General features: G+C 38.1%; 1 protein-coding gene across 10 annotated transcripts in view; it reads left to right on the top strand.

The window, feature by feature from the left end:
* The window catches only part of SUPT3H (SPT3 homolog, SAGA and STAGA complex component), a 282,637-nt gene that overhangs the window by 122,177 nt on the left and 137,486 nt on the right, over positions 1-22,974 (top strand). For all 10 annotated transcript variants that reach the window (XM_075750450.1, XM_075750444.1, XM_075750445.1 and 7 more), the window contains one exon: positions 21,878-21,962. In XM_075750450.1, the coding sequence (XP_075606565.1) occupies positions 21,878-21,962 (85 nt within the window). The remainder of the gene's footprint in view (positions 1-21,877; positions 21,963-22,974) is intronic.

The following is a 22,974-nucleotide window of genomic DNA, read 5'->3' as shown; positions in this document are numbered from 1 at the left end:
AAGTATAACTATCAGACTAATTACATGAGATTTATTTTGAATCAAAGGTAATGATAGGGACAATAGTAGATCTTGATCATTTGGTGTGTAGACTCACATGAACCATCTGTGTTTTAGTCTAAATATTCCCGTCTGGCTTTTGGGATAGAGTAGTATTGTGGAAACAGTGGCAGGAATGATTCAAAATCATATATAATTTCTTTTAATACCTTATTGTGTACTTTATGTCAAAAGTTTCTCAGTCACTGTTAACATGGAAAGTTAAGGTCTGTAATGTCACAGAAAAAGTGATCAAAGTCAGTGTGCAATTCATTTACTGTAGAAGTCTAAAATCCAGTTTTAGTTTGTGCAGAGATCTAGTCATATCACCATAACATTGACCCTACTTTTGGTCAACAGAGACACTGTCTGGATTCCAGTGACTATATCAACTAAATCTCTTGAGGATTTTAGGAGTGTTGAATCCCACACGCGTGATAGGTACTGATTGGAAAATGAAGCAAGGTAAATTAATACTAAAACCAAAGCATCTTTTTAATAGTGAGCTAGTCAATGGAATAGTTCAACAGAGGGAAGCAGTGGTAGGTTCTTCATCTGCCTAATCTTTGTGGTCAAATAAGTCTTTAAAAAGCAGAGCTCGAGAAAATGATACCTGCGACTATGAGTTGACACACTTCCATTAGCCTATGAAAATTCCCTTTGCCAGATAGAGGTAAGCCTGATTTTCAGAAAAGCTTTCTGGTCTTTCTATCTTATTAGTGTTAAGTCAAAAAGGAGAAGGGTAAATACGAAGGCTACAAATCTATTGTGTGGGGTTTTTTTGTTTCAGAGTAAAGGGTTTGGAAGAGTCTCATTTGTCTTCATACTACTGAGACATTTTGTTTCCAGGATTCTTGTGGAAAGTCTGCATGTGCCGTGGTCACCAAAAGATTTCCAGCTGGGCTCATGCAGCCAAGATCTCTTGGGTATTTACAAGACAAGCTAGGGCACAGTTAAAGTTGATTTGGATATAGCGCCTTTTGTGTTCCTTGCTCCTGGGATTATTGGTAACAGATTGGACAATGCTTGTCTTCAGGCATTACTTTGGGTTTTGTTTGTGGGGATTTAAGTTAAGGATTTTATTCTAATAAGTATGGGCACATTGAATATAGTAGTTATTCCCAGAGTCTTCAAAAAGGATTGACGTGAACCTTATTTCATCTTCTGAAAAAGTAGATGAATTAATAAATGGTGAGCTCTTCCTCTGAATTGATTCCTCTAGGACAAAACTACTACTGAAAAATTTAGGAAGTGCCATCAATTTTTAGCTATTTTTCTGTTTCAAGACATATAGATTAGTGGTTGATCTGCTGTTATCCTACAAGATCTTCACTGTTAATTCTTTGGCAACTTTGCCATCAGTCCTGGTAAAGGGAACTGTGGACAGAGATAGCTCTTGTTAGAGTCTGAGGCCAGCCAACTCATGATCCGAGCTCTCTGTCATCTTGACATGTCATCTTGACATGTACCCAAAACGTATTTTTATCTTTAAGTGCATTCGGAAATTTAAAGCAACAATAGAGGTTGTGCCCAGAGAGGTTGTGGAGTCTCCTTCTGTGGAGATTCTCAAAACCCGCCTGGACACCATCCTGTGCAACCTGCTTTAGGTGATGCTGCTTTAGCAGGGGGTTGGACTAGATGATCTGCAGAGGTTCCTTCCAACCCCTACCGTTCTGGGATTCTGTAATAGTGGGAATGAAGAGTCAGAACCGGAAAAACAGGCAGAAATGATGTCAAGAAGAGGATAGCAATAACCTTGCTAGTACCATACAAATTAATGATATCAAACCATGGAAAGGTTTGAGAGTTACAAAACACTCCTCTGTATGGAGGCTACGTTCAGACGTAGTTGTTCATATAAATCCATTAGGTGGTTCTAATGTAAGCCTCGCTGGAAAGATGTTTGTGGGTCATAAAATCACAGCATTTTGCAGTATTCTGTCTTTGACAAGCCCGTAGAACTATGTTACTGTCAGTGCTGAGTGGGGGAGGTTGTCTGTTTTCTGATAGTATTAAAGTCTGCATTTTTTGGCAGAGTCCTGTTTATTTTTATAAGCACCTCATTTTCCTACAAAGCCATTTGAGCTTCCCTTGCTTGGACAGCATCTCAATCAGGTTCTTAAAACCCCCAAACCTCGCATTCCTTCCCCACCCAAACAACAGCAGAAAAACTTTGTTTTTCATTTGGTGAAATCTGTCAACACCAATAGCTTAAATCTTGACTCTGCTTTCTGATAACGTGTGTTCTGTAATGTTGCATAGTGCACTTTTCACTCATTCTTTCCTTGCTTGAGCTTCTGTTTCCTTGGCAGAGTTTAGAGAGAAAGACAGAGAAAGGTTACTGCAATTTGTCTGCAAAACTTGGATAGAAATAAGAAGCTGGAGAACTGTGTCTTTTTTTTTTCCCTTTTATCCTGTAAGGTATGATGTCAATTTACGCTTGCACCTTCTGATTCCAGTTCATTTGAATACTTGCATCCAATGAAGTTTAAGCAAATAGTTTTCTACAGAAGAGGAGGACCTGCTTGTATAATGTGAAAATCTTTCTGCCTCCATAAAATTGACTTTGCGAGCTGCAGTTTACATACACAACCCATTCACACGCATGCAGGAAGTTTTCTTGACTTTTGCTAACGACAGTAAAGTCAATGAAATTAGAGAATAAATGATTCGTTGTAAATATTTAGTGAACTGTGACTAAGCACCTTTTAATAGAAAGTGTCAGTGTTTTAATTCCAGAGGCTAGACTGTTTATGAATAGTTATATTTTATAAGGTACTTTGTCATGGCTCGCGAGATATTTACGGCAAATCTTTTTTTAGTGATTTTTTTTTTTTCATTAAGAAAACTCATGAGAATTTCCTGAACATACAAAGCAGGCTCATGATTGCACAGTATGTCACTGAAAACAACTTTCCCTGCAGTTTGTATTTCCTTCTATCTTGATGGACTGGGGTTTCAAGACTAGTGTTATTACCATACCTACCTTTGTAGATAATGTCTTTGTGGGAAAGGAGAGGGGGAAAAAGAAAATGTTTGTGTAGTTTTAAAAACATATTTATGCTCCCTACTTTTCTGTAACTGTCCGGACAGATGCCAGAGTCAGGATATACAAGTCAGTAGGGTTATTTTTATTTTAGGTTGGTTTTTCTTTTTTTTTAAGGAAAGAAAAAAAAAACAACCCACCTTATTAATATTATTTTTGTTGCTTAATTTTTAAGCATTACCTGCTGCTCCTTGTCAAAGTGATGGAAGAACAGTAACCATTAAGTGATGATTAAGCTTCTGGGGAAGAAAAAGGAGGAAAACCCTCATACATGGAAGTGATTTTTCCATCCAGCTTTGTGCAATTTTGTGTTTTACTCTGTCAGCCATTGATGAGCAAATTTAGTCTCCTTAAATCCTTCTTAAGCTGAGGTTTAGGAAGGCCCTCAGTTGCAAAGTCTTGGAAAATGATTCAGCGAGACTGCTCTACTGAAATCTTACAGACTTCTAAAACCAATAAGGGATTTGGTGTTTTCCAGGCATCAGGCAAAAAGCTCTTGAGAATTGTAAAAAAATACCCGTCTCTTATCTGGAGGAGGAGGGAGACGTTAGGAGGCTGAACCCTGCTGCATTTCAGAGGGAGGCAAGGACTCCCGTTAATACATAAAATCCCCATCTCCAGGGATTATTATTTTCCTAAATAAGACTCACTTCTACATAAGCATCGTTGTTAGACTAGTTAGCAGAATTCAGAAGCTAAATGCTTTGATTTGTAACTTCTCTAATATTTAGTATATTTTTCCTTAAAGGTAATATAAAGAATGCTTGCGGGGGCTAAGGACTGACTTCTCTCAGCTGTACCTTCACAAGCAGATTGGAGTCAGTGTAGTTTCATGGATAATTAAATAAGAATGAAAATTTAAAAAAAAGTATAAAAAGAGGCTTTTCTTTGTTCAGCAAATGTTTCTCATTTAATGTTTTTTCATATAATATTTTTTAAGTTGTCTCCAATTGATTTGATGAGTCTCGATTAGTCAAAGGCAGGATGAAAGTAAGTAAATATGAATTAAGGCAGTGGAGGCTGACTGGGAAATTAATTTGAATCCTAGACTTTTCAGTTTTTTTCAAAAATAAATGTTAAAATAGCACAACTCCAGTGGGTCATGGCCAAATGTTTTTCAGAAGACTTTTTTCTACTTTTTAGATTGGTGAGTTAACTCTGCAGACATTTCTACTCTACCTAGTAATCTCCAGTTGCATTATAAAGCTAAGATTTTTTAAAAAAAATGTATAAACCTGCAAAAATCAAGGCAAGCAATTTAATATATTTCTTTAGTCTCATTTATAGCTTGTCGATGTCTTTTTTATAAGCTTAATCAGGAAAGCGAATGTGACTCGATGGGGTTTTTTGATTCCTGTTCTTGCTTCATAGCAAAAGGCTAAAAACTGCAACTTGTTTGTTCTTTCGTCTTCAGTGATAATGAATACGTCAGTAGAATTTTCTGAGGGAAAACCTCCAAATTGTTCATTTAAGTGAATGGAGAGATAGAGGTGGCTCTTGGGTGGGTTCCCCCCCACCTCTTAACAAGGAGATTGTCTTGTGGATCTTTGCCCATACATGGCTGTGAAGACCACCTCTTCTCCCACTGGCTGCTGAATATCACTTCTGTTGCCATTCCTGGTAACCACACTAATTGCTTACGTGGAAAAGGAATATTAGGAAAATATTAAGTGAAGCTAAAAATACATTAAATATGATATAGCAGCTGGAAACAGGGAAAGCCAGCACCTTCCACCAGCCAGATCTCCATGGACCACCAGCAAAGTGCTTGGGGGCCACTGCAACCATGCAACCACATAACGTGCTTTGGAACATTTACATCAAATATCACCTCCTGCTTTTTACCTTGACCTCAGAAGACTTCCCCAGCAAATGATAAACAATAAACTTACATAGCGTGCCCGAGAGACTTAGGTTCTAAATAAACTCTGTATCATGCCACACATTTTCGAGGAAGCGGAGCTTACCGTAGACCACACAAATCTCAGCCACGAGCACCATGGCTTGTGTGTTGAGTGATGCCAAGCTGGAGCTCTAAGAAGCGACGACTGTGCCTGGATATAGAAGCACAGTCAGGATGTTGGGGTTTTTGGTTGGTTTTTTTTTTTTTTTTTAAAAAAAAAAGAGAATACCACGGTGTTTTGTGGCTGCCCCCTCCGTTGCACACAAGGTACCCCGGCGCATGGCTCTTGCTCTCTCTTCTCCGGCTCCGAAACTGAAAGGAAGGAAAAGAGAAATATTCGATCACTGCAGCAGAAAGGGAGACATTAATTACTCTCCTGTAACAGATCATTCTGATACTAAAAATTACATTTGCTTTTGCCCTTGTAGTGTGTGATTCAGTGAAACCGCAGCTTTTCTTGGAGAATTTGCTCTTTCCCTGACTCCAACCATTGGCTCCTAAGGAGGAAAAGAAAGGGAAAGATGGGATGCTAAATACTGTTGCCTCAAGCACAGCAATTCCTGACTTTTGTCTATAGAGATTAATTCTTACTTTGGAAGTGTGGTTCTTTTTAAAAACTGCTTGCCACTGAGCATCTGTTGGTATTGGTTAGGATGCTGCACATGTACTTCATTTCTTCAAGAATTTTTTTTTCTGCAATCATAGAAATGTGCTATAAGTAATTGGAAGTGTTCATTGGAATGACTTTTGGACTCTCTGGTATGCTTTTTTATTTTTTCTAGCTTATCTGTTTTGATAAATATGGTAATTAGGATTTTAGCTGATATAATTTCACATTATATTCTACAGATACAGATAAGAAAGCAAAGTATACTATCCATGAGAATAATTTTCTTTGTTAACTCACGTACTGGGCATAACACTGAGTGGACTATGTTTTTTTAAAAATCCCTTTTTAAATGCTAACATTTGATTACTGATTTTACCCCTACTTTACGAGCTTGAAATTTGTAAATTGAAATTATAATTTCATATTAAGATATTCATTCAATCCAACTATAATTTTATAGTAAATTCTCTCCAAATTGTCAGTTATTCAAATCTAAATGTGTGTCAAGAAGCAGCAAGCCATGCACGTTTTGCCTGAATGAGCACAGCTCATGTTTATCTTTTTTTTTATTGAGAAAGATCAGAAAAAAGTCTTTTTTTTTTTTTAAAAAAAAAGAAGCAAATTTGAATGGATTCCAAGTTGTCCTTTACATTGACCCCTTTTGAACTATCATCAGTAAAATGAAATAATTAACTAGCCTTTTCTTTCATGTGCCATTCTGTTGAGCACTACGAGAGTAATTCTTGTCCCCCTTTTTTGCCTTTTATTCTTGACTCACAGCTTGTTCTGCTGTGTTATAACTTTGGATCCTTCTTTTTAGTGTTGTTCTTATATTATTATTAAACATTACATAATTGGTACTAGTGACTTTGCTTCTTTCCTTTGTAAACTCAATATTTTCATATTTTTGAAAATTAAGTTTTTGAGTGAAGATTTTTAAGCACTCGTGCTTCATCCCTTATTTGCTTGTGAGAAAATTTTTCTAAAATCCAATTATTCTTCTGTTTCTGACTTTCCACTGAGCCACTTTTCATTGAAAAAAAGAAAACAATTTATTTTGAGAAATCCGAAAAAGCTGTTTCTTACTACCTTCTGATCATCTCTGTGCTCAAAGTGATTATTTAGTAATTTTAGTGCACAAGGGGGTCAGTGTAGCCTATTTCTTCTCTGTACACCCCTGTCCCTAAGTCTTAGGAGGGACCTGGGGTACAAGAAGAGAGGGCAGCTATCTATACTGTCATTTGGACATATGGGAAACACAGAGCTTTGATCTATAGTTTGTGTGTATGAGAATATATTTTGCCAGTATTGTCACCCTCTTTTAAAAAAATAAAAAAAAAAAATCCCATATAATTCCTTAAACAATATGTCTGTAATAAAATAAGAAAAAATAACTTTGTGTTTTTAATGAGGCATTAATTGTCTAAGTGGTGATTTAGTGTCTGTGCTGAGTATAACTGCTAGAGAGCACATTTTGGACAAAATGAAAAACTAAAGTCTAATTAGTAGACACGGATGTGGTCATCTTCCAAAGTCCTTGCTTTTGTTTTTGTAGCAAGTAGATCAAGACTAGGGTGACTGTAAAACATCAATATTTTATAAAACTCCTGTTTCCTTGTTCCAAAAATTCTGCCAAATTGTACTTAAATGAAGTCTTCTGAGGGAAAAGCCTGTAAGAGTTCTTTACTATAAATACATTTTTGTGATTTTAAGAAGAATGGGGTATTTATAATGGATTGAACCAGAACTTCTCTGCTCTGTGTTATCTTTATAATGTTTGCCATAAAGTGCTTCCAGGCGACATCTTGACTTCTGTAATTTTTTTCTTCCTTTTCGTTGGTGCCTGGAACAGATTATTGTGGGTTATAACATTTTAAAACATTTAAGTAATCCATTTGAAAGCAGGAAAAGGAGCACACCATTGATATGAAATTGCACTGACTTTCCAGAAAAGATTTTATCACAGAACTTCTAGTTTCTTACTCTAGGGAGAAGGTTGCATAGTCCGATTTATGAAATAAAATACACTTTTAAAGCATTGTCTTTTTAAGTGGAATTAATGTATCTTATGGCAGAATTTTACTTTCAGAAAAAATGAGAGTGTCGGTGTATTCAGTGCATTCTAAAGTTAAACCTAAGTTTAAACCAACTATTCAAAAGAATTAGTCTATATTTTAATTGTTGTGCATTGTTTCTTCTTAGTGGATATATTTTTATCTGTACCTAGGGGGGAAATAATTTCTATTTCTCTCTCACAGGTTCTGTGTTATCACTGAGTAACTACTGTAACACTTCAGAGCAGGTTTGGTTTTTGGTACCTGGGTGCTTCATTAGTTGTAGAAGGCATGAACTGCCATGCCCCTAAGTTGTTAATGGTGATTGGGAGCACAGATTTCCAAGCTATGACCTATGGACCATTGCTGATCCAAAAGTCAAATTAAGTATTTTACAGCAGTTTTGTTAATATATAAAATAACTAAAAAAATAAAATAAAATAATCTAGAAATATGGCAAATAGTAATTTCACAGTTAGGTTTTAAAGTGTTTGTGAGAAATGCTGAGATTTGCAATGCTCTTTTGGTCTCAAATGTTCTTGTATTTTTGAGATAGGTTGTGTTTTTGACACCTCTTTATATTTCTCCCCATTATTACAGTGAGTACTGTAACATCTATCTGACACAAGTACCACAAAGATGACAATGTGGGTTCTCTACATACATAGGTAGACTTTTCATATCACTTTGTTTTACTATTAAAATTAAATCTAATTTGCTAATTTACTATTGAAATAAAACTAATTTGCAAAGCCTGACTTGTCAGTAGAGCACCCAGCTATGGGAGGCATAGGGGAATAACTTGTTTGTTCAGCTACAAACCAACTGTGGACAAGTTGCTTCCCTTCTCCAGGCACTGACTTCAGGAAGGGTAGTAAAATAAACAAGCTGATGTTATAAAACGCGTTAACATCTAATAAGGAAGTGCGTTATTTGAGAATTGGATATAATTATCATCATTTAACACCCAAAGATCTCATTCATAAAGTTGTGATGTGAATTTTTTAAACAATGAAAAATGGTCTTGACATTTTGGAGAGTATAAAAAGAATAATACTATTTCTCTAAAAATTAGCATGAAGCATTCATCTTCATTTATATTTTGTATCTTGTGGATTAGTTTAAATTGTATTGTGGTTTTAATCTAGATTTAAAGTAGCTAGGGATTTCCACATTTGGTTAGCACTTATAATGTATATATACAGTGAAATGATGTTTTGACTTCCTGCTCTCCTCGTCACTTTTTTGCCCTGTCCTCGTGAGAGCAGACTGAAAATTCATTTCTCTCGGTTTTGTTAAATTCCATTTGTGTTTGGGTATATTGTTGAGATGAACTTTTTCCTAGAGCAAAAATGACTGATCATTGTCCAGTCTGCATAGTCTAGAAAGACAGTTGTCTCATTTATTTCCTGAAAAACTGAAACCCTTTGTGAATGAGAGAACGGAACATATTATGTTATACAACTGGAATAAATTATATCTTTTTCCTCTGACAGTCATAAAGATTTGTAAAATTAATTAAAGACACTTAACTGTTAGAGTTTGGTGTATTCTGATTAGTATACAATGGTACTGAAAAGAATTCCTGCCACAGCTTTGTGTTGGGATAAATCTGCTGATTTTCAGCAGTTAGAAAGTGCGTACAAAGTATAAGAAAAAAAAAACCGAACAAACAAACGAGGGTGAAGTCTCTTGTTTTCCTTCATAAGCAGGCCTTTTAAAAGCACCTATATAACATAGCCGCCCATATTCTAGCATTTACTTATTTTACAAAATCGCACTTATTCTCAGCTCATGGGTGTTGTACTTACAACAGTTTACAAAGAGTAACCAACCAAGTTACTTCAGTGAAACCATATGTAGAAAGATTATTCTGCAGAGCTTTTAGCAAAACTTAGAAAATTAGGTTTTGGTGGAATTTAGACATATTCAACCTGAAGGAGGTGTACCTATAAATAGTTTGTTGGAAGTAGACCTGTATAGCATCTTGCATCAAAATTGACAACATTTTGCATGTGGATGGTTCATAAAGTAACAGACCATGAGGGAGGAAAAGTATTTTAAAAAACAGTTTGCTCAAATGCATTTTCTAAGTTGTGTTTTTATATACATGAATTCATTTTCCATGTCTTAACCGGAGTCATAAAAGTTTAAGTATGGATAATCTTACAACCTGTTCAGCTTAAAATCAGATTTGAATTTACATATTTATTCTTCCCATAACATAATATACAGTATTCTGCTTTGGTTTTATGTGTGATATTGCTCATGAAGAGAAGTCATGGCCACTGGGGGAAGTTCCCTCCTGAGGAGTGGAAGAAAGCAAATGCCATTTCTGTCTCCAAAAAGGACAAGAAGGATGATCTGGGGAATGACAGACCAGTCATCCTCACCTTGATCCCTGGGCAGATCATCCTAGAAACCATTTCTGAGCTTGTTAAGGATAAGAAAGTGATTTGGAGCTGTCAGCATGGATTTATGAAGGGGGAATCACGTGTGACCCACCTGATTGATAGCCTTCTATGATGAAATGACTGGTGCACTGTGTGAGGGAAGAGCAGTGAATGCTGTTTACCTTGACTTTAGAAAGGCTTTTGTCACTCTCTGCTTTAAGACCCTCGTATACCAGCTGATGAAGTAAACAAATGGATGGACGGTGAGGCAGACTGAAACCTGGCTGAAGGGCTGGGTCCAAAGGGTTGATACCAGCAGCATGCAGTCCATCTGGAGACCACTTACTGGTGGTGTACCCCAGGGGTTGATCCAAGGGTCTATACTGTATAATGTCTTCATGAGGGACCTGGATGATGGGACACAATGCACCCACAGCAAGGTTGTTGATGATACAAAACTGGGAGGAGTGATTGATAGACCAGATGAGTGTGCTGCCATTCAGAGGGACCTCAACAGGCTGGAGAAATGGGCCAACAGGACCCTCATGAAGTTCCACAAGGGAAATCCCAGGTTGTGTCCCTGGGAAGGAATAACGGCAGCCACCAGAACAGGCTTGAGGCTGACCATCTGGAAATTAGGTTTGCAGAGAAGACCGTGGGGGGGGTCCAGCTGGACAGCAACTTGGACATGTGCCAGCAATGTGCTCTTGTGGTAGCACCCTGGGCTGTTGCCAGCAGGTGGGGAAGGTGATCCTTCCCCTCTGCTCAGCACTGGTGAGAGCCATCTGGGGTGCTGGGTCCATTATTGGACTCCCCAGTATGAGAGAGACATGGACATACTGGAGCAAGTCCAGTGAAGGTCCACTAAGATGATTAAAGAAATGGAGCATCTCTCATACAAGGAGAAGATTGTGAGAGCTGGGACTGTTCAGCCTGGAGAAGAGAAGGCTCAGGGAGATCTTATCAATGTCTAGAAATAACTGGTTGGGGGGGACGTAAAGAAGACAAAGCCAGACGTGTTTCAGTGGTGGCCACTGACAGGACAAGAGGCAGTGAGCACAGATGGAAATACAGGAAATTCCACTTAAACATAAGCAAACCAATTTTTTACTGTTATGCTGGTCAAACGTGGGAACAGGCTGTGCAGAGAGGTTGTGGAGTATTCCTCCTTGGAGATACTCAAAACCCAACTGGACACAGCCCTGATCAAACTTCTTAGAGCAGGGGGACTGGACTAGGTATCTTCATGTGTTCCTTCCTACCTCACCTGTTCTGTGATTCATGGAGAAGCAGTAGTATAGTGGTGGCATCCTCTTTCTTCCCCCCTTTCCCCCACCCCCCTTTCTGTCCTGCAACACAGTCATTTTCCAGGTATGAGTATGAATTTATTAAGACAAAAATTGGATACACATTTCTTACTGCATACATTATGGTGTATTTAAAGAAACGATAATATTAGTTTCCCTTTTTAAAGGGGAAAATTTAGGATACTTTTTTTGTTTCCCCAAGTTATTAAAACAATTTCAATTTTAGCTTAAGAACATGATTCAGAAGGTTCATGCTTAAAAATAACACTTTAATCAAGACAGAGTGACCTCCCATGGAGTTGGGAGACTTTAGCATCTCTGAAATTCATTCCCTGATGATTTCATGTTACTCTTGATTTATAGTAGCATCACTGAGGACAGAGTTTGTCTTTATGTGAGAAGAATTGGACTTTTGATTTGGCAAGATGTTAGACATTGTTAATCCTGCTGTCTGGCAGACCTTACCATTTAAAAACTTATGATGTAAACAAGCTACTTCAATTTTCAGGTAAACAAAGTTGCTCTTACAAAGGTCTTGCTTTGTTTAGATCTTACTTCAGTGGGGCAATTAACTGATGCTTTTGGATGTTGCTTTCCACCATAGTAATTGAGAAATATCTATACTGAAGACCATTAAGTAAGCATTAATATGTTTTCAGTAAGCTCAAAATAACTATGAAGTCTCTTTCTGGTTTTGGAATTCTAGTAATTATAAGCATCAGTGAATCCTATTTCAGACTTGAAATACAGAGTTCCAACAACTGTCTGTTAGTTGCAGGTGACATACCCTTTTAGAATGTCATCATATCTCATTTTTAAGTATCTCAAGTCACATAATCAAGATTTCTTTTTGTGTACTTATTTAATATCAAAAGAGCCCCCGGTTCTTAGTTAAGCTTAGTTTCCAGTATTACCAGCAGTGAAACTTCTGCTCCTTCTGAGATGGTTACAGAGGGTTTTAGCTCTTGTTTTCAGATGTTTTCCTTCTAATTTGCTCTAAATGTTCCTTTTCTAAATTTTATCCCTTTACTTGTCACTGTGTACTTTTGAATAATTAAATGGTATTATGTAATGTTTCTCTTCTTGTTGTTTATGCTTTTCCAATATCTGCAGACATCATCAAAGCTTAATTTTATATTGAAAAAAAAAAAATGTCGTAGCTGACATTTCCTGTTTTTCCATTCTTACTGCCATAGACATTTTGGAAAAAGCATTTTCCTCTGAGTTCCTTTTAGTAAAGATTCAATAATTTAGTAATAAAATTCTTAGAGTTAATATTATAGTATTCAAACAAGTGAGCAGGATATCTCCACTTGCTGAATAAGTAGATGGTAACTACTTTTATTAACTTCCTGTAGATTCTCTTGATTTCATAGAAGTATGAGAGTGGGGAGTTAGTGTTGTTCACATCATCAGGGTGGTGAGTTACATTCCTTGGTTATTAGACAAGAAAATGTGACTAATTGTGTAGCGAAGTATAGATCTAAGAAAGGAAAACGCATGGTCGTTTCAGGAGTTAGGGGTGATGGGAGAGAGTGGGACGGATGGACGGAAAAGAGCTGTGAGAGGAAGCAATAGTGGAAGAGACCTTGAAGTCACAGATTCACAGAATTGCAGAGGACCTCTGGAGATCAACTAGTCCAACTCCCTGCTAAAGCAGGATCACCGAGTTTGTCATAGATTGAAGGAAGTCCCCAGATCTGGGCACTGGGGAGTGCTCCAATTTTTCAGTGTTTCCAATGTCCTCTGGAGAGGATTGCTTGAAACTGTACAACTACAGGCTGGGCAGACAATGGATTGAAAGCAGCCCTGAGGAGAAGGACTTGGGCGTATTGATTGATGAGAAGCTCAACATGAGTCGGCAGTGTGCACTTGCAGCCCAGAAAGCCAACCGTGTCCTGGGCTGCATCAAAAGAAGTGTGACCAGCAGGTCGAGGGAGGTGATCCTGCCCCTCTGCTGCACTCTTGTGACACCCCACCTGCAGTACTGCATCCAGCTCTGGGGTCCCCAGCACAAGACAGACATGGAGCTGTTGGAGCGAGGCCAGAGGAGGCCACGAAGCTGATCAGAGGGCTGGAGCACCTCTCCTATGAGGACAGGCTGAGAGAGTTGGGATTGTTCAGCCTGGAGAAGAGAAGGCTCTGGGGAGACCTTACAGCAGCCTTCCAGTACCTGAAGGGGCCTACAGGAAAGATGGTGAGGGACTGTTTATCAGGGAGTGTAGTGACAGGACAAGGGGTAATGGCCTTAAGCTGAAAGAGGGTCGATTTAGATTAGATGTTAGAAAGAAATTCTTCCCTGTGAGGGTGGTGAGGCACTGGCACAGGTTGCCCAGAGAAGCTGTGGCTGCCCCTGGATCCCTGGCAGTGTTCAAGGCCAAGTTGGATGGGGCTTTGGGCAATGTGGTCTAGTGGAGGGTGTCCCTGCCCATGGCAGGGGGGTTGGAACTAGAGGATCTTTGAGGTCCTTTCCAACCCAAACCATTCTGTGATTCTATGAAACTGGGAATTGTGGGCCCTGTTGCATTCTCCATTAATTGTGGACATAAGAGTAACCATACAGATTAGACAGGTTCATTTTAAAAGGCAGTTGGCTCTTGGGTCTTCATATTAGAGAATGAGGCTGTTCTACTTATCTATTCTTGGGTTTTGTGATAGCATGGTTGCATGCTAAGGTGGTTAGAGTAACATGGAGTAGCTCAGGGCAGCTGAGAATAGGGGACCTAATTATTTATCCTTGCAGCTCTTAATTAGCACAAGGAAGAGTGCTGTCCTGGAGTAAATTAGACTTTCAAAATATCCAGCCTACTTTTCCAGCTGCTCTTTCTGTGAGGATGTAAAAATCTATATGCTTTGTCTTTATGTAATTTGGCACTTGAATTTGTTAGTACTTTTCTGTAATGGGCTTAGTGCAGCTTCCTTGTAAGTTTACACCACCCCTGTATTAGGGAGAAGCTGTATTTGCCAATCTTAGCGTAGACCTCACTTGATTATAGAGCATATGGACTGCACAAACTGAAGCCTGAGATATTGCTTAAATCAGCATTTCTTGGTTCCCTCTTCACTTTTAGGACAACTCCGCTCAGTGCTGAGAGCAGATTCAGTCAGGATGGTGGTGAACACTCCCAACGAGTCAAAACTCAGAGAGAAATGAACTCTCCCATTTGATCCCCTTCTCCTGATACACCAACAACTGCTTGGTCTAATTCTCCCAACCACATCTCGGTACATGCAGTGCAGTTTGCCTTGGCCTTGCCCAGAGTGGCTGATCTGCTCGGTGGGGCTGTAGCCTGTGCCCAGCAATTGGAGTGAAGGAGCCCTGGAGCCATGACAGTGTAAAGTGCAGGCAGGTTATTTAGAAGTTGCCACACAAGCTTTTTAAAACCCTTGTTGGGTGATTACTAATGTACCAAACAGCACAAGACAATGTGAATCTCCAAGAATCATTTCTTGCCAAACGCTAGTACTTTCTTCCAAGTTTCGCCACTGAAGGTCTGGGCAGAAAAGAATTTGGAAAATAACCCTAATTTTTTGTAATTTTTGTATTAAAATTACTGTAGGTTTTGAATGCTTTTTTTTTTTTTTATTGTAACTTTAACATGATCTTTCTAAACTTTAAAGAACAAGCTAACACAGCTACAACTTGCAGTTTGACTTTGTGTTTCTCATACTTGCACTAAATCCTGGTAAAGTACTGTGTTCAGTGTGAGGTATGAAACCTATGTAAACTTGGTTTCAGTAATCCAAGCAGATAAATATGTTGACTATGAGCTCTGATTGGAATTAAGATTATCTTTTCTTGTTAAATGGGCTTTGGTAGAAGTTACCTGATGAGCAGATAAACATATAAATAGCAATGTAAATTCCAGTGCTTTTTCAGGTAGCACTGGTAAAATGTGCTGGTTAGTTAATATAACTCAGTGCTTTAAATTGTTCCCTTTTTCATTAAGATACAGCAATAAGCAAGCAAGATTATTTAATTTTTAAATTAATGTGCCTTTACTAAAGTTCACTGATAGTATTAGGAAAGAGTGATGCCTACAAAACAGCAATCTGTCACATCATCTCTCTCTGATATAATGTATGTTAACATAAAATAGAAATAACTTTGAGACCTCGTTGTTTACACCTCTTTCCCCTGTTGCAGTCATCCTTTCACTTTGGACAATTTCTTCCACCTGGATTTTGTTCTTTCTTTCCTCTTCTACTCTCCGTACAATGTGTCCTCCTGCGCATGTCTAATCAATTTTCTGGTTTGGCACCAGTCATCTCTTTCCTTTCAGACTGTACTTCTGCCTAATTTGTTCAGCAACAAAATGGAGAGGGAAGAGGTAGCTTTAGCTTTGGAGACTTTGAAAAGGTCATACTTTCTCTGGGACATCTATTGCAATGGCAGGCTCATTCCCATGGTCGTCAGAAAGAAACCTGTAGTTTCCCAATTTTCTGCCATCTAAGGAACCAGATCTCAATATTTTTATCTTTGTCTTCAGAGTCAGCCTCTTATAGCACCAAGCTGAATTACTTCAATGTATTGTATTACTGATTTTTCAAAGTTTGTTGTTACTGGATTATTTTTTTTTTTTTTAGTGATTTGCAGTGCTTGTCCTTCTGGTATTTGAATTGCTGGAAGTTTTCTGGATGTTCTTGTGCTCAGTACTGTAAAACTGATTTTCTTTGTCACGACCTGGCTTGCAAATCTCAAATAATTAATATATTGAGGAGGACACTTGCTCATAGTATGGAACCATCTTTGAGAATTAATATGCTGCACATTCCAAATGCATTATGGCCAAACAGCTGACAGAAAAGAAATTTACTGTATAGTCTTACAATACTGAGGAGAAGTGAGCCCAGATATTATCCAGTCTAAATAGTGGTTGATTTGTCCTCTGTGATTTTTTGGGACCCTTGCCTGGTTTTAGATTTGTAACAGTGAGTTAGCTGGTTCTGTATGTGGTGAGCAATTATATCTTGATCATATTCTGCTTGGTTGGTCAGAAAAAAATGCAGAGTGGGAATCAGCTTGCTGGTACAGACACTCAGGTTCACATGTCAGCAAGTAGTTGTCTACGTGTGAGTTAAGTCTCATCTCTGGGTTCCCATGATGTGTTGGCTGAACACCTTCCAAGCTCCTTTGATTTCTTTTGAATCTCCTCAGTATGTTTGTGTGTGTGTTGCAAATCCTTGACTTCACAGCCGCATCTAGTCTGAGTCTGATACTTCCACACGTGTCCTAAGTTAGGAATTGCCAAATCCAGTAGCCTCAAGCTCAGTCATTCAGTGCTGGATAGCCTCAATCCTCACGTGCAGACCCACGCACAAACAGGTCTCTCGAACAAGCCCCAGGCTCCACAGTCTCCCCAGCAGCTGGTGTGGACCTCCTGGTCCTGGCGCTGCAGGCACATGGATCCCTGTGACCCACAGTCCCACTCCAGTTGCAGACAGGAGCAAATAAATACTGTGCTGAGGACAGAAGTATCATCTGCTTGCCCTACGTGAGATCTTGAGATGCATTAAAAAAATGCCCTCAAGTGTGGAGGTCCCATCTCTGCTGCTGCAAATCCTTCATGTAGAAACAGAAAAGGAAAATTGTTAGGGATTTCTAAAAAAGAAAAAATGGATATTTCCCACCAGTCTACCTCACTGCTTTTATACTTTTCCTAGGCTAGATTCATCAAATCTATTCAAGGTGGTAAATTCCACATGAGTCGGGGCAGCTTTGTTATGGTATGAACTCAATAGAAGCCCCAGTAAGGGAAACTATTTATTCTAGCTTAGTGCACTCCCAGCCACCCTGGTTATACTTCCTTTCTGGCCAGGACAGCTTTTCAAGGCTGTGGAGGATGGGAGGTTGCAGCAGCTCTCTGTCTCCACAGTCTGCTCTCCTGGTGGTCTGGCCACCTGGAGAGCTCTGCATCAGGGTTTTTGAGGCAAGCCTGTGCCTGGCCCAATACCTTTCACAGGCATTTAAAACCCCAAGAAATGGAGAGAAGAAAAAAAAAAAAGAAAAAGTGCTTTATCTCTTTCTGTAGCTGCCCAAGATTTTCGGGTTCTTACAACGGTAGGTCCCCGCACCATGAGTAGCTGTCGTACCTTAGCACGTGCCAAGTATGTGCGTGTGCGTTTACTCACAGTATGCCGTGATACTTCATGTAGGCATTTAGTGGCTTGGACATTTACCTCTTTTGATGAGTCTGGAAACATCATTACAGGAACTTAAATAAATTAGAAATAGAAGCTAAAAGTAAACAATAAAAGAGCTGCAGCAGTCCTTTCTTTCTCTGTGCTACTATTTTAATCCTCCTGTGAAAATCTGGGTAAGTTGATCACCTCCTTGTAAAAATGTTTCCTTAAAACAGACAAACCTTTGAAATTGGATCTTCTGAGAAGGTTTTGTTACTGTATGACGTGTCTAATGGGTAGGTGCTTCTATTATCAGGACAGTCTTCCATATCGTTTTACTGTCTTGATGCACTGCTAATGTTAGATTTTGATATATTTCCTCTTTGGTATTTATCTGTGGGGAGACAGCTCTTTTCTGTTTTCATCAGAAATTTTTATATGTTTCTTAGGAAGACTTATTTATACTTCCAGGGAATGCAAGGTTCTTTAAAAGACTCTCTAAAGAACCATTAAAAGCAAAGCACACGTGAAATGAAATTTGTAAGTTATATTAAAACATCAAGTTCAGTTTCAGTTCCCAGAAGCAAGGGCACCAAATCTTGGTTTCCTTTTTTTTTAGGGCTTTCTTTTCGTTCTTAACCTACCTTGTATTCTACAACTTGGCAAAAATCTGAGCCCCCCGACTCTTAGTTTAATGTTTATTCTGCTATGGAGAAGTACAATGGCAAACGTGAAGAAAAAGAGAATGGAAGAGTTTATTACTTTAACAGCTTGTGCATTTGTAGTTATTACCTACAGATAGATAAGGGTAAAAAAAGAATGTGTTTGGTATCTTAAAGAATATTATTCTGTAAGCATGTTAGAATCAAGAAATATATGAAATGCTATACAAATACAATTAACCAAGTATTAAAGCTTTATACTTTTTTTAGTGTCTAAAAAATTCCGTATCCATTGCAAAGAAAAAGGAAGCGGCTGTGGGTAGGTGTGGTGGGGTTTACTTTTTGCTGAAACCACCATGCCAGTATCTCGATTTCTGTGTGTGGGAAAGAAGTTGGCAGAAGTTACGTGGGAAAACAGTGAAGGCAAACCGAGATAGAAATAACTTTTCAAGGTAGAAACAGTGTAAGTGAGGGAGGAAGAAAGAAAGTAGGTGCATCCAGAACTCGATTTTCAATGTAATGGAGTAGTGCAGTTGATTTTGCATCTTTCTTCTTCATGTTTCAGCTCTGACATATCCTTTTGCATCAGAATAGAACAAAAAGATTTGATACCTGTCTCCTCTCAGATCAGTGTGCTGCATCTTGATGGCATCTCTTTTACCTCTCTTGCCATTTAGGGAGCTGATAGTTACTTGTGAGAGAAACTTCTAAACGCAGACAGGGAGGGCATCTCAATGTAGAGGCCAAGGTAGAGGCAGCATCCTGCCTCAAAACCAGAGTTTTGTTCTTGCACTTTGTTGTCTTTGGAAAAGAAAACCAAAAACCTTTCATTTCTATATGTGGAATGCTTAGTGAAACTGTGAACAAAAGAAATTTGTGCTCAAGATGGTAATGCTGGCAACCATGCATTTACTACTCACACAGTTGTTTTATTTTGCATTTTAAGTCTTAGAAATAAAGAAAAATACTTTTAAATATTAAAAGGCCAGTGAGTATGAATGAACAACATATTGTGGTTGTGATAACTGAATTCTATTTGGTTTTATATACCTTGTGTGGTTAGAAAAAAAAGTAAGTTTTCTGTTAATATGCATATGTATCTTACTTTAAAAATAAACAAACTTAAGTTTTATCCTATATGAGCACTTGTTTTGAATCTGTGATTTTTTAATATTACTCTACATTCCAGTGTAATATGGTAATAAATATTTCTATTTTTATATGTAATTCCTATATAATATCCAGGTATTTGCAGTTTCTAAAATATTTAATAGGATCTGGATTGTTTGCTGTGCTGTGCTTATAGTCCTAGGAAGTATCTGACCTTATAATTCATGTACGTCATAATAGAAAAAAAAATTGTTTGTTGTGCTCATTTCAGAGATGTTGTACAGCTCGTTAGAAACCATGACCATCTCTGTAAGATGCTGAAAGTCTCAATGAGAGAGGCAAATGATAGGGAACAAATATAGAGTGTAATTTCCTCATGCTGTGACTAGTATGGTACAGTGGGTTATGCTCAGATGTTGTCCGAGTAGTTCTTGTTGTGCTCTTACACGTATCAAGCTGAAATTTAATATCATGAGAATTTCAAATGCTCTTTGAAGAATATTGGATATAAATTCACTATTAGATAAAGGAAAAGACCCTACTATATAACTCTTTAGCTGTTTATAGATAAAATACTCTTTTATTTTATTGCAAGATAATGAATGCTTTTGTAAGGAGATAATATATTCAGTCGCATATGAAGATTTGAATCTGACTTATAAATAAAATGTCACTATTTTTGTAAGAAACTGTAATGTTATTTTTGGCCTGTGCTATTTAATTTACAATTAATATATTTTACATACTAGTTTTCTTATTTTAAAAACTCACGTTTAAGAAGAGAGAGAGAACTTTTTTCCTTTTTTTTTTTTTTTTTTTTTTTAGAAATACCTTGAGGAAATATTTGAAAGGATAGCAAGTTGTCTTTCACTGTAATGATGTAAGACTGGAATAGTGGGTTTGTTTTTTTTTTTATTTATTTATTTTGATATTCATGTAAGGATAAGACATTTTCAATGAGCCAGAGTTGGGCCTCATTGAGACCATTTTGAGGCAAATTTGAGACCACTTACATTTAAAAAATAATTTAGCCAAAAGTCAGATACGGGAGGACAAAAAGTAGAGCAACCAGTAAACCTTTGGAATGGTTAATGACTTTGATTTCATGAATTCCTTTGCTTTCATGAGGCTTCCGTTGTTGGATAATTGTACTTCAGAAATGTGCCTGGTTTAGGATGCTGAAGTACAAATACCAGATACCAGACCAGGTGTGGTAACCTTCAGACCAGGTGATGTAGGAAGTCAGTTGAGCAAATTTCTTGCAGTAATTTATCCATGACTCTGGCTAATTTTTGTTTACCACAGCTCTGGGAAACCAAGGGGTTTTGCTGTCACAGAGGGAGAGAGGTGTGGATATGTGAGGCACTCGATGTGGCAAGAGGAGTATTCCATTTTTCCAGAGCTCTCTTGTCACTTCTTTATCCCATCACAGTCATGTTTCTCTGCTCCTTCATGAATAGGTAGCAGGACAAAATTTTACATATAGTATGAGAATGCTTGAATCAGTTCTTGTTGCTGTTAATCATAACATGGAAAAAAAGGTGCCCATCTTTTTTTCTTTTTTTTTTGTAAATAAAAGAACTGAGATAAGAGAAAGTGAAGGATTTTGATAATCTTGAATCCTCTATCGCTTACACAAATGACTGAGTAAATAGGGAAAACCAGGGTTACTTATTTATAGCATCCTTTTTGAATAGGTAGTATGATTGATATATTAAGAAATTGTTTCAAAGTTGTGTGTAGCACAGAGAAATCTGTGAAGGGTGTGTGTATGTATATATATGTATATAAACCACGAACCATAGCTGGAATCCTTGAATACCCCATTCTGTTACATGGGCTGCATCAAAAGCAGTGTGACCAGCAGGTCGAGGGAGGTGATCCTGCCCCTCTGCTGCACTCTCATCAGACCCCACCTGCAGTACTGCATCCAGCTCTGGGGGCCCCAGTACAAGACAGACATGGAGCTGTTGGAGTGAGTCCAGAGGAGACCACAAAGCTGATCAGAGGGCTGGAGCACCTCTGTTATGAGGACATCCTTGAGAGAGTTGGGGTTGCTCACCCTGGAGAAAAGGCGGCTCCGGGGAGATCTAATTGCGGCCTTCCAGTACCTGAAGGGGCCTACAGGAAAGACGGAGAAGGACTGTTTATGAGGGAGTGTAGTGACAGGACAAGGGGTAATGGGTTTAAACTGAAGGAGGGTAGATTTAGATTAGATGTTAGAAAGAAATTCTTCCCCGTGAGGGTGGTGAGGCACTGGCACAGGTTGCCCAGAGAAGCTGTGGATGCCCCTGGCTCCCTGGCAGTGTTCAAGGCCAGGTTGGATGGGGCTTTGGGCAACCTGGGCTAGTGGAGGGTGTCCCTGCCCATGGCAGGGGGTTGGAACTAGATGGGCTTTGAGGTCCCTTCCAACCCAAACCATTCTGTGATTCTATGGTTCTATGATTCTATGATATTCCTTGCAGCACACTGAGTGATCCATTTCTGTACATACCGGTATATTAAGCTATTATAATTATTATTATGAATTATTATTATGTATTATTCATATTTTTATTTTTCTGGAGACCACCTACTTTGTTTCTTTTTAACTCATTTTCATAACCTTGCAATAAACCTCTTTCTTTCAGGTTTTCCTTAGGAGATGCTCGCAGACCACTTCATGAATCTGCAATACTGGTGGAAGACATCGTCCACACTCAGCTGATCAATTTGGTAAGAAAATAACTTACAAAATAATCTTCCCTCTGAAAATCCTTGAAACAGCATGAAATTTTCCTGATCAAATGGCTAATAATAGATGGTTCTACTTTTAGAAACAAGTAAAACGCAGAAACTGAGGGTTATGTTCTGGCCTCAGTAGTCTGTAGAAGCCACTGCTAGGTTTGCAGAGAGAGTGTACGCGCTTCGCTTATGGTTATATACTGAATTTGTGTCATATTTGCAACCCCCTCCCCAACCTCGGTAATAAAGCTGATGTATTTTGTTGTTAAAAACCTTAAGTTGCTAAAAAGAAAAAAACCTGACTAGTCACTTGAAGACCTCATTGCTAATTTTTTTCTGTTCTAGTATTTGTGTTAATGCATTATTTGCTTAATATTAATGTTCTAATATTCTTACTATTTACATTTTGATTTCTGTCAAAAAATAATGCAGAAATATTGAGTATTTTTCCTTATTGAAAGCCAGTGAAAGTGTTGTATAAATGAAGCTCTTTTGAATCTCATCTGTCAGAAGTAGTTTTAAATTTTAACCCCTCCGTAGTTTTTAATTAAAGTCCAACACCACCTCTTAAAGAAATCAATGACGATATTTTACACCATGGCACGAATCTGCCATCTGACACTTTGGACATTAAGTTATATTCTTATACGTCACATGTAGCTTAAGAAGCACAACGAATGGTTTTTTCTTATTACAATGATTCTTCAAATGGAATTACCAGCATGTATGGGTATACACATTATATAGAACTAATGTGTATAAATAATACTAATACATAGATCAGTTAGAGCTTTGAGCTGCATATTGCTAGATCTTTTCTCTATAATGTGCCCTGTCAGCAGTCAGAAGGGTTTTTAAGTTTCAAGCTAGGTGCTGTTACTACGTTAACTGGAATGAAAAACTTTTGTAAACTGAGAAAATTCAGAATGGGGCAGACCACATATTATAAGTAGATGTGTATGTGTGTGTATATGTATAATGCGTATTTATATTATATATATTT

This window comes from Balearica regulorum, chromosome 3 (assembly GCF_011004875.1).
Source record: "Balearica regulorum gibbericeps isolate bBalReg1 chromosome 3, bBalReg1.pri, whole genome shotgun sequence".
NCBI classification, from domain to species: Eukaryota; Metazoa; Chordata; class Aves; order Gruiformes; family Gruidae; genus Balearica; species Balearica regulorum.
The sequence above is the reverse complement of the archived record's forward strand: the minus strand, read 5'-3'. Positions and strand labels throughout refer to the sequence as shown.